This window comes from Macaca nemestrina, chromosome 15 (assembly GCF_043159975.1).
Source record: "Macaca nemestrina isolate mMacNem1 chromosome 15, mMacNem.hap1, whole genome shotgun sequence".
NCBI classification, from domain to species: domain Eukaryota; kingdom Metazoa; phylum Chordata; class Mammalia; order Primates; family Cercopithecidae; genus Macaca; species Macaca nemestrina.
Genome location: NC_092139.1, coordinates 18,611,578 through 18,624,281, shown reverse-complemented (window position 1 = coordinate 18,624,281; position 12,704 = coordinate 18,611,578). Strand labels below are relative to the sequence as shown.

At 50.0% G+C, this 12,704-nt stretch overlaps 1 protein-coding gene across 5 annotated transcripts in view; it reads right to left on the bottom strand.

The window, feature by feature from the left end:
* Window positions 1–12,704, bottom strand: part of LOC105496472 (cadherin 22) — a 135,815-nt gene that overhangs the window by 52,799 nt on the left and 70,312 nt on the right. For all 5 annotated transcript variants that reach the window (XM_071079203.1, XM_024797501.2, XM_071079202.1 and 2 more), the window contains one exon: window positions 1,303–1,422. In XM_071079203.1, coding sequence (XP_070935304.1) covers window positions 1,303–1,422 — 120 coding nt within the window. The remainder of the gene's footprint in view (window positions 1–1,302; window positions 1,423–12,704) is intronic.

Sequence of the window (12,704 nt, the reverse complement as noted above, 5' to 3'; positions counted from 1 at the left end):
CTCCTCCTCCTCCTCCTCCTCTACCCGGAATGCCCTTCTCTGAAATCTTGCTCTGGCAACACCTTCCTCCTCCTCCTCCTCCTCCTCCTCCTCCTCCTTCTTGACAGGATCTTGCTCTGTTGCTCAGGCTGGAGTGTGATGGTGCCATCATAGCTCATTGCAGCATCGACCTCCTGGGCTCAGGCAATCATTCCACCTCAGCCTCCTGAGTAGCTGGGACTACAGGCACCTGTCACTATGCCTAGCTAATTTTTTCTTTTTGTAGAGATGGGGTCTTCTCTGTGTTACCCAGGCTGGTCTCAAACTCCTGAACTCAAGCGATCCTTCCACCTTGGCCTCCCAAAGTCTTGGGATCACAGGGGTGAGCCACTGCACCCCGCAGACACTTTCTTATCCTTTTTAGATTGCTGCTACTGCATCCAAGAAGTCTTGCATCCAAATCCCCACATATCTGCCTGTCCTCCTGCCCCACAGGGCTGTGAGCCTCACAATGGCATTTGATAAACATTCTGTGCTGTCTGACATCTCATTCCCTGCCTTCACCCAAGCCAGGCCCCTCCTATCCCAGAAGCAGTCAGAGCACCCCGCCGGAATCAGCAGCCACTCCCAGCTGTGTGACCTCAAGTGAGTCACTTCACCTCTCTGGTCTTCAGTCTTCTCATCCTGTCCTCCTCACACTCCCCCCAGGCTTCTCAGAGATTAGTCAGGTTCTAATGTCACAGTGAGTGAAGTGGGGGACAGCGGGTGGCCGTGCTGCACCATCGTTTGATGGTGTTGGGGGGATAAGCAAGAAAGAAGCCACTCTTCCTTAAAGGTCTCTGTGTCTTAAACACCCTTCCTTAAAGATGCCTGTGTTTTTCCATCAGGTCCTTAACAACTGCCACGGGGGCAGAGCTCTCAAAACTGCTGAAACCAGCCGTCCTCCCTCCCCCAAACTACACTTGTGACCCCGGAAGAGCTCACACGCCTGCTTCAACTTAGCTCCAAGGACAAGCCACTTAGTTCGGACCTTTGAGGTCCTTTTAGGGCCTCACAGCACCCACAGCGGCTGCCTCCTGCCTTTCTGTTGCTCTTCCAGTTTTGGAAGAACCCCCCCATCCCATTCCTTTTCTGTTCCTCAGTCCTTCCCTCTTCCCGCCTGGCTGCCCCTCCCTCTCTGCGACCCTGGACTCCTGCTGTGCACAGGGTGCCCTCTGTGCTCTCCTCAGAGCTGCTGGGACAGAAGGCTCAGAGCAGACGTCTGGGATGGTCCTCGCCCCGCCCCGCCCCTGACCCCGCCTCTGGCCCCGCCCCGGCCCTCACCGGTCTTGGGGTCCACGGTGAAGTGGTGCTCGCCGTCCAGCATGCTGTACACCAGCCGAGCGCTGCTGCCGTACGTGGGGTCATCCGCATCCGAGGCCATCACCTGCATCACCGACGTGCCTGGGCCCGGGGGACCAAGCGAGACAGGGGTCATCTGGGGCTGCCGAGCTCGTTCCCCCACTTCGCCTCACCCCAGGGAAGCTGGGAGGGGAGACCTGCGGGAGGCCATCGAAGACAGCCCCTCACGGTCCCCATCCCCACTCTGAGCCCCAACCCTCTTCCTGTTTTGAGACCTTTTTAGTGGCGCAAATGTGACCATGGAGTCAGATCTGGATTCAAGTCCCCTTGGGGTGGTTCCCAGCTATAGGACTCTGGCAACGAAAGACAGCCTCTCTGAGTCTGTTACCTCTTCAGCAAAGCCAGTTGAATCCTAGTGCTTGGTTCATTAGGTTGAGGGGAAGAATTCTAAACTCCCAGCACAGAGCAGTTCAGAGAAGTTTCTCAATATGCCAACAATCATTATTGCCAGTTACAGTCATCACAGTCAGTTGGAGCCAGGATTGGAAACCAGGACCTGACTCCCAATGCAGGGGCCGTTCTACCCACTCCAGCTCCTACTGATTCTTCAAGGGACTTCTGCCTCCTCTCCCTGCATCATGGTGGTAGGGGACAGCCCAGAGGGACAGACCAGTTCATCTGGGGTCAGAGGCCAGTGTCTCTTGGCCCCTGGCAGGAGAGGGCAGTACCCAGCCTTCCCTTTGGAAAGTGGTTGGCTGCGGGCCCTGGTGCCCTCCTCGCCCCTCCCCCTGGGTGCCCAGACGGCCCACCCACAGACACACACACTTCTCCTCATGCTCTGCACGTAGACTGCTGGGTAGAGTATAAATTGGATAAAAGTCCATCAAACAGCAGCAATTAAGTTATTGATTTTCGACGCTGCCTCATTAAACTGGGAGCTTCTTTCGGTCCGTCCCAGAGATGGCTCTAATTTGACATCATGTTCAATTTGACGAAAGCAGGGCTTGGGACGTGAGGCTAGACCAAGTGGGGGTGGGGGTAAGGGTGGGGGAGGGTCAGGTGGAGGGGCCAACAAAGCCATTGAGTCCATCCAAACCTTTCCAGAAAGAAGAGGGTGAGGTGGAAGACTCAAGAGTGAGTCTTGGGGGTTCAGGATATGACCCGAAGGGGAGGAGATGGAGACCCCACCTCAGGGAGATGCCCTCTGCTGGGTGCCTGCCGGTGGGGCCAGGCAGGCCCCTCCTGGGGCTGGGCTGGGCTCCCTGGGCCAGGAGGCCTGCATGCTGGGAGGTGAGGCCAGTTCACTGCCTGGTTAATGAGTGAGAATCTGGAAGTGCTACTGCAGCAATTCTGCTAAGCCCAGCCTGCCGCCTGCCTCTCCCGCCTCCAGCCTGGGGCCCTCTATCATTCCAGACAGACACATGTATTTATTTTTCACTCTTTTGCATTTCTCATTTCCCTCTCCAGGTTCCCCCTCCCAGCCACAGTCTTCTAAAACGTCCCTGCAATGCGCCTGTCTCTTTGGCCACTCCAGCTCCATGTCAACCATGTCAGAGTTACCCAGAGAAGCTGAGGAAGAGGGGCGGGCAAGTCCCTTCCCTCTGGATGCTGGTGCCCAGGGGTCTCCTACTCAGAGAGGACACAGCCCCAGGTGCCTCTTGCTGGTACAGAGAAAAGGGAAAGGAATTATGTCCTATTGAGCACTCATGACACACTGGCTTCACCAGCCACTTAAATCCATCATCTCTAATCATCATAGTATCTCAGAGATGCAGAGTGGGTCCCCCCACCTAATATTATAAAGGAGGAATCAAGTCAGACAGGGGAAAAGATTTCACTGAAGGCACAGAGTAAGGAAGTGGTGGCATTTGAACCCGGGACTCTGGGATGCCAAGTCCCTTCTAGGAAGCAGTGTCAGCACAAGTATAGTGACTTTGGGGACAGTGGTCTGGTGCACTGAGTCACAACCAGCGATGGCACTGCCACTTATTAGAAGTTTGACCTTGGATCTATCATGAACCCATTTGTGCTTCAATCTCCTCATTTTGTGAAATGAGGGTGGTAGTATTACAAATCTCCTGAGATCATTTTGAGAATTCAGTTTCCACGTCCAGCACCGAGGACAGTGCCTGGACCATGCCAAGAGCCCAATAAGTGCAGGTTACTGTTGTCGTCTCAAGAGGCACAGCACGCCAGTACACAATGGCACAATTATGACTCCCTCACAGAGGTGCTGAAATGGGAGAAGATACGTAAAGCATCAGGCTCATGGTGGGTGCACAATAACTAGTGGCTGTTGTAATTGTTATGAGAGAGGGTCTCCCTGTCACTCCTCCCGCATGTCCCTCCCACTCCCTGGGCAAAGCACAATGCAGGGCTGAGTGACTCCCCAGAGACATGGCTGAGCTCTCTCTCTCCCTGGCTGCATCTCAGAGACTCCCGAGGGGATGATGGAATCATTTCCCCAATCCAGGATTCTTTATTGCAGCCATTACAGTTAATGCCGACACGTGGGAATGGTAAAGGGTCAGTGATTCACCACTGGTTTCCCAGGCCCCAGGGGAATGGCTTCCTTGGGCAACACACGCCCTCCCACCTTCTTTAGAAGTCAGCAGCTCCCCAGAATTGGCCGACAAAAGGGTGCCAGGCTTGTAGCTACTGTGGGACCACTTCGAGGGGGGGTTCTACAGGTTCAGCAGTTTATATTTCACAGTGCCCCATCATGTCCATTCTCTCCTGCAGACTTCACACCAGCTCTGTGACATAGATGCAGTGGTTTGTTGGTGAGTCAGCTCTGAGGGGTGAAGGGGTGGGGAGGAGTGCCCTGCTTTGTAATGTTTGCTGATTTCCATGGTGTAAATATTCTCACCATGGCCCAGTTTCAAGCTACCAACATGATATCAACTGGCCCGCAAAACTCCTGAAAATCAAAGTGTGGCTCTCATGAGCTGGTATGAGCTGACTCCAGCACACCCCTTCCCCGTTCCTATTTCACAGCTGAGGAGACTGCTATGCACAGTGAAGGGTGCAAACATGAATTAATAATGAAATCCATTATGAATTATATATCGTTATTCAATAACTGATAAAGATAGTTTCCATTTATTAAATAACAACTTTGTACTAGATACTATGATATAAGCCCTTTTTGTATGTGATAGAATTTACAAAACAAGGCCTTCAGATAAGCTTTTAATATTTTCACTTTAAAGAGGAGGAAATGGAGGCTGAGTGAAGTTAAGTAATGAACCTCTTAGTGTTTCCATTTCCTCATTAGTGAGACGGGTAAGAATACTACTAAACTCGTGGATCACTGTGAGAACTCAGATTTCTATGCTCAGCACCAAGGACAGTACCTTGACAAGTTCACCTGGTGCAGAAGAGCGGCAGGTTTCAAACCCACGTGGATCTGATGTCAAAGCCCACATATATCCTGCCTTAGAGGTAGGAGGAGGGGCTGCTTGGAGTAGAAGTAGATAGGTGGGAGAGAGAGAGAGGGAAGACTCAGACACAGGAGCAGGGGAGGGAAGAGGAGGGGAAGGACAGGAACTGGGTTTAGATTCTCCCTCCCCTACAGCTGGTTCAAGCCCTGACTTCCAGAAGTAGAGCTGGGACTGGTTGACGGGAGCGGGCTGCTGTCCGTGGTGCTGCCGCCCAGTCCTTCTGCTAAGTGGTGGTTAGGGGCCTAGGTCCAGGCTGGAATGGGAAGGGTTGCCCAACTGATTCTTGGCTAAACAGGATCTCAGGGCCCATGGATCCATGTGGAATGTTATATATGGAAAGGCTGGTCCTTGAAGGGCACAGAAACTGAGCTTCTCAACTTGGCAGCACATTAGAATCTCTTGAGAACTTTAAATAACATTGATGCAGAGCCCCATCCCTGACCAAGTAAACAGGACTCTTGGGGAGGAGCGCAGGCAAAGGTATTTTCACAATCTCCAGAGTGCATCTAAAGTGCTTCTCGGTCTAAAAACTGATGCCCTAAACCCAACCCCTCACTGAACTGATGAGGAAACTGAGTCACAGAGGGGCTCAATGACTTCCCCAGGGACACATCATTAGTAAGCAGTAGGGAAAGATTCAAACTCAGGTCTGCCTAGCCAGCATGCTGCCCTCCTGGACTAATTGAGCCTGTTCTGAGACTGACACCTGGAAGGAAGCAGGTAGGATGATGTTGCCACCAAGTCATCAGAGCTCTTTCCAGCTGAAGTCAGCATGAGAAGTCGGACACTCTTTAGAGGAGATGCCCCTCACATCTCCATGGAGACTGGGTGGGCTTTGGCATCACAGAGTCCTGGTTTCAAGTCCCACCACTTCCTCACTCTACACCGTCAGTCAGATCTTTTACCTTTTCTGATCCATTTCCTCACCTGTAACATTAAGGGGTGCCCATTCTGAGTCTCTGAGCTGCTATGAGGACTAGAGATGATGGATTTAAGGACCCAGTGTGTCATGGGTGCCTAACAGAAGTTCATTCCTTTCCCTTCTCTCCATATTATCAGAAGGCACCTGGGGCTGTGCCTCCCTGAGTAGGAGACCCCTGGACACCAGCATCAGGAGGGAGGGGGCTTGCCTACTCCTCATCTCTGGGTTGTTCTGACTTGGTTTGTTGTGGAACAAGAATTGGAATGTGTGTCCTGGATCCCAGGCCAGAATTCTTTCTTTTCTTATCCCTTAGTCCTTGCTATCTGTGAGGTGCAGTTGAGGCTCCAGACTCAAGCTCCAGAGCCCCCAGGAGGAGCCCTCCAGCTGGTTCTGGGAGTGGATGGTGCTGCATGGAGTGGAGCTCAGGGATTACAGACATAAATTCTCATTCCAGCCCTGTCCTTGGCTTTGTGTGGCTGTGGGAAAATCTTCCCAATCTATTGGGCCTCAGTTCCCCTTCTGTAAAAATGGAGATAACACTTTATCATTCCTGCCTCCCTGGGTGTGGGAGACCCCTTAATGAGAGAAAGAGATGAAGCACTTTGGAAAAGAACAGAGTTCTCAGCCGAGGTGACCACGTGTCATTATTATGAAGACGTTTGTAATTATTACCATCCTGCCTCTTCCCTACCTCCTTTCGCCACCCCACTGGGCCTGGGGAAACCCTAGGCTCACATTTAGCTTCTCAAACATTTATAAAAAATGAGTCCCACCCCTGCTGCTGCCAGCACTGTGCAGAATGCTTTCTATTAAAAATTAAACACCACTTGTCGAGTCTCTGGGAACGCTCAGATTACACAGGAAACAAGCCCCCTCTCAACATCCACCCCTGCTGCCCTCCTCCCAACTCCCTCTTCTATCATCACTTAGAATACCGGCTGGCTGGGCTGGCCTTGACCCTGCTTCCAGCCTCCCAGCCAGGGCAGCCTAATGCAGATGAATGACACACAGGAGATGCAGGAAAGTGGCTGCATGGGAGGAGGCAGGTCCAGAGACAAGTGACAGAGAAGGCGGCACAGAGAGAGGGGTCAAGAAAGTGGGTAAGAGACAGAGAAAGGAGGGTCAGAGGGACAGAAGTCTGTGGGGCAGAGACAGAGAGAAAGCGGTAGAAACACAGAGGTTAAGTAGGAAACCAGAGGAATCCAGAAACAGAGACAGAGCAAATAGAACAGAGACAGCGGTACATACAGAGCAGGAAGAGGGGGCAGAGCAGGAGGGAGAACTAGGAGAGGAAGGTGAGGTTTGGCCTGGTGGGGTGAGGGACCTCCTGCATTGCGAGCACCTTCCTCTAGAGTCTCCAGGGAATGCGAAACACCCTCCTCTTCTCACCCTTTCTTTCCTTATGGATCCTGGCCATGGACTTGCCCATCCAGGCAACCCCTGAGTGTGTGTGTGTGTGTATCTGCTATGTCCTCCTGAGAGAGAGCACTCTCATATCCCAAACTGAGACCCACAAGCTCTTCTGTCCTCTCAACATTTACCAGGCCCTCTGTTAGGCAGTCCTGTGACTTTGTTTGTTTTGGACTGCAACATTTTAAGTATCTGTGATAGCATCCTTCTACCCGTGGCAGAAAGCAAACATTTTTGCTTATGATTCAGTTCCATTCATTCTCTCAACATCTACAGAGCACCTGCTATGTGCTAGACCCTCGAGGGCAGGATGGTAGCTCTATCACCTTTGCACCCTAATGCTGTGTGGCCACAGGGCCTGGCATACAGAGAGTGCTCATATTTGTTGAATGATTTGTTGATGGAAAAGACAAAAAGAGACAGGGATATATTCCTCCCTGTCCAGATTACCTGGGCCAGGGGACCGACTCCTGAGGGCCAGGGCCTCTGCTCCTGTCTGCTGCTTCTCCCCACCAGAAGCCTCCTGTCCTGTTCCCCACAGCCCGGGTGGTGAGAGCCAGTGCCGTTGCTAGGCAAGGAGATATTGCACGTATAGATCTTCCTGGACTTTAATTAAAAACATCTTTAGAAGTTGTCTCTGCAGAGACCAGCAATTGATTCCTGGCTTGGGCCTGCGGGCTGCTGAGCTACACTCTCTCCAGCTATAGACGGGACAATTGGAGGCTCCCAGCCTGCCGCTGCCCTCTCCAAACGATATCCTTGGGGAACACACTCCTTCCTGCCTTCCTCCTTTCCTCTCTGTTCCCCCAAGCACCGAATTTAAGAATCAGATAGTGTGCTCTCCCAGTTTTACTTTCCTTCCCCTCTTGAGCCTCAGTTTCCATAGCTGTAAAATGGGGATGTCAGTACTTAACCCAAGAGAGTCCCTAGGAGGCTGAAATGAGATTAGGGATGTGAAAGTGAATTTTCAAGCTGCAAAGTTCTGTGCAAGAAATGGTTGCGACTCTTTCCTCAAAGAAAGCTATGGATGCTGAGCCAAGGAACTCAAGTTCTGGTTTCCGCTTCTGGGTCTAGTTCTGGCTTCAGCTCTTACTGTGGAACCTCAGAAAAATCACTGCATTTATTTCTGTATCAGTAACATGAAGACACTAATACCGATCCTGCTTATTCCCCAGGATTGTGAGAATAAAGAGAAATAGCTCTGTGAACGCAAGGCTTGCTGATCGCTATTATTTAGTAAATATCCAAATAAATGCAGGCTGTACAACCAAACAGTCTTTTCCCATCTGTTAAAGATGCTACTCACAGAGGAATTGAAATAGGTGGAAAAGTGCCCATTTCCACATTCTGTTGAGCCCTAATCCCATGGTCTGGCAATGTCAATTCTATGGCATGTGCGCTATGACATTCTCCTTCCTTTGCCCATGGCAGACATCACCAATCCATCATGGCATTCTTTCCTACCAAGGCTGAATGAGATCTTAGAGTCCTTCTCAATACAGCCCGACAGTCACTACCAATTGATCTGAGTTAGCACAAGAGATGAAACTGATCTGCTACCACTTTGAGGTCAGGGGTGGTGTCTTGCTCATCTGTGATCTCCACATACCTAGCAAAGTTCTATGTACCTAGTAAGCCTAATATGTGTTTACTGAATTAAAAACAACTACTTCTCTATCCTCCGTGGGGCTATGTATAAAGTAGGTGCTAATAAATGTTTGCTAAGTTGGGTGACTCATCTTTGCAAGCCCTACAGAGCCAAGTACATTGGAGGCCTTGTGTATAATGGGTGCTAATAAACATTTGTGGATTTAATTGAATTACTTATCTTTACATCCCCTGCAGTGCCCAGAATAAAGTAGTGGTTAGTAAATGCACATTGAATTGAATTTATCATTTCTATCTCTGGTATCTTCAATAGTGCCAGGCATAGTATCTTGCACAAGGTTGGCATGAATAAGTAGGAGGAGTTGAGCTGGGTGTGGGAGACCTGTGAAATCCTCTTGCCATCCCATGGTCAGGTTGTGACAGCCTAGGGAAGGGGTGTGGCTCCCTGACACTGAAAGAGTGTCTAGTCCAGTTCTTCTCTATTAAAACTTACTCCCTGTTGACACATTCAGCCTCAAGCTGTAAATTCCCTCTCTCTGTTGACTTCCAAAGTTGTATCTTTAGCCTCATCTCTCTCCTGACGTCCAGACTCATAGATCCAACTGTCACCTTGACATCTGAACTTGGACGTCCAATAGACACCTCAATCTTAACTTACCCAAGAATGAATTCTTAATTTATTCTGCAAACTTGCTCTTCCTGGAGCAGTCCCCATCTCAGCCACAGTAGCTCCATCCATTCAGTTGCTCAGGCTCAAAACTTCAGCATCATCCTTGTCTCCTCTGCCTCTTACTCCCCACATCCAATCCCTCACAAACCCTGTTGGCTCTACCTTCAATGTACATCCAGAATTCCATCTCGTCTCACCATCCACACTGGTCCAAGTCACTATCACCTCTTGCTGCACTATTGCAATTGCTTCCTCATTGGCCTCCCTACTTCCAACCTTGCCTCCTACAGTCTGTTTTCAACATGGCAGCCAACAAGTCATTCTTTTAAAATATAAGCTGGATTCAATTACTCCTCTGTTCTCCGTCTCACTCAGAGTACAACCAAAAACCTTTCAATGGCTACCAAGTCCTGCGCGATCCATTGTCTGAGGTATTCAGACTCCAGATATTCTCCCACTTACTTCTCCTCAGCCACAGACCTCCCTGCTATTCCTCAAATAAAATGACAAACATGCTACGCCTCAGGACCTTTGCACTTGTGGTTCTCTCTGCCTGGAACATTCTTCTTGTAGCTTAGGGGTTGTCCAAGTATGGTCTCCACACCAGCAGCATTAGGGAGTTTGTTAGAAATGCAGACATTTCTAACAGCCCAGACCTCCTGAGCCAGAAAGACTGGGGGAACAAGGGCAGCAATTTGTGTTTTAACAAACCCTCCAGGTAATGTGGATGCACAAAAAAGTTTGAAAACCACTTTTTGACCGAGCTCCTTGGTTCCCTTCCTTCAGATCTTTATTCAGAAATGTCCTCTTTCAGAAAGAGAGGCCTTCCCTGACCCCTCTGTCTAAAATAGCACTCCCCCAAATTGTTCCTAACTCCTTTACTCCTTTATTCTGCATAGCACTCACACCATCAGGCATATTAATATTCATTATATATGTGTGCATATATATATATATATATATATATATAGAGAGAGAGAGAGAGAGAGAGAGAGAGAGAGAGAGAGAGAGTCTCGCACTGTCACTCAGGCTGGAGTGCAGTGGCATGATCTCTGCTCTAGGCAACCTCTGCCTCCCTGGCTCAAGCAATTCTCCTGCCTCAGCCTCCCAAGTAGCTGGGACTACAGGTGTATGCCACCATGCCTGGCTAATTTTTTAAAATATTTTAGTAGAGATGGGGTTTCACCATGTTGCCCAACTGGTCTTGAACTCCTGAGATCAGGCAATTCGCCCACCTTGGCCTCCCAAAGTGTGAGGATTACAGGCGTGGACCACTGCACCTGGCCTATTTTATATTTTTAATTATTTATTTGCATATTACACATTTGCTTATCTCTGTCCTGATTCTCTCCTGCTATAGTATGTAGGTTTCCTAAGAATCCCCAATGCCTGGAACAGTGCCTGGCACATAGCAGGCGCTCAATAAACATCTGATGCTTGAATGAACCCTCTCTATGCTCAGAAGGGAACTTGGGGTCCAGAGGGGGCAGGAAGTCGACCAAGGTCATGCAGGGAGTCAGGCATCCTGACTATCAACTCAGGACCCACTTGGCTACATGAGGCTTAACATGACTGGTGTGCCCCTGCTCAGAAGCGTGGCTCATTGGAGGCCCCCGGCACACTTCCCTTCCCTTTTAAGCTGTGAGTGGTTTAATTTGCAAGCGCTTCTGCCTTTCATGTCCCAAGCTGCGTCCCTGCTCCCTCTGATCTCTGAAGCTGCCCGGACCCTGGTACTGCTTGTTGGCCCCGCCCTCCGCAGCCGGATCAGGAGGTTCAGTAATTGTGACTGATTTTCAAAGCTGCCTGGAGTCTCTGCAAGCACCCTGGTGTCAGATTTGCTTCCCCTTCAAATAGTTGCTCAAATGAAATAAACTAATTTAATTTCTGCTTCTCCCTTCCCCCTCCTGAGTTCCCAGCTGGTCCAAATTGAGTCCCCCTCCCTCTCGACCTTTTTCCTGAGTGGACTGTGAGAGTCAGTGGGCTGGGAGAGGGAGTCAAGACAGGGCTGGTTCTCCATAGGCTGGTGCTCATAAACTGGGGGCTGCCTCTGCCTCCTACTCTCTGCATGACCTTGGATGAGTCCTTGCCCTTCTCTTGATCTCAGTTTCCCCACCTGTGAAACAAGGACCCTTGCCATTCCAACAACCTGGGAGCCATGCCCAGCAACTTGCTCTGTCACTGACTTGCTATGTGACTGTAGATACTTTCTTCTCTCTGAGCCTCAGTGTTCCCATCTGTTCAATGGGAATGCTACCATCAGTCCTGCCACCTCTCAGAGTCGCAGTGAGAGTGAAGTGGTCATGGAGGAGCCACCATGGTGGAGATGAGGCTGCTCTTCCCCCGGCACCTCCCCATCCTCAGCCCTTCTCCACAGTGCAGCAGAGGGAATTTTCTAAAATGCAAGTCTTCCCACGTCACTCCCTCGCTCAAGCCTTTCCCAGGCTACCTGCTTTCCTCTAGTCCTTCAGATGGGGCTCCTGCTTCCTTCTCTAGCATCTGCTCGCCCCACCTTTCTGGTCTTTTTTATGCAGAAATGTGCAGGTCAGTTTTAGGTGAAGGGGGAGAGGGCTGTGAGTTTAAGTCAGTAGGTGGGGGCTGCTGGACCTAGAAAGTCAGGGACTTGCTGCATGACCTTGGACATGTCACTGCCTCTCTGAGGCCCAATTTCCCCATTTGCAAAATTAATTGCTAAGTTCTTGCCAGGCTCTGAAATTCCATATGTCTTTGCCATTGATAATATCCAAATTTATCTCTCCAGCCCAGACTCTCTCCGAACCTGGATATTCAACTGTCTTGTTCAAGATCTCCACTCGGCAGCCTAATATGTTTTTCTAACTTAACATACTTCACACCAAACTCCTAATTTCCTCTCATCCCCCAAATCTATCTCAGTAAAGAGAAATCCATCTATTTAATTGCTCAGGTTACAATCCTAAGAGTCATCCTTGAGTTTTCTTTCTCTCACACTCCATATCCAATCCATTAGCAATTTCCATTATCCAATCCATTATGCTTTCAGAATATATCCAGAAGGAGACCTCTTTTCAACACCTCCACTGGTACCATCTTGTTCCAAGCCACCATCACTTCCTGTTCACAGGCCACCTGCTTCTGCTCTTGCCCTTTTTTCTTTCCATCTATTCTTCATGGAACAGCCGTGGGGTCCTGATCTTGTCATTCTTCTGAGCAAGACCTCCCACTGACGTCTCAGTTTGCTCAGCATAAAAGGCAATGCCCTGGCTATGGTGTCCATGGCTGCATGATCTGGTCATCTTGTTTTTTCTTGGCAGAATTCAACCCCAGGACCTTTGCATGTGGCATTCCCTCTGCC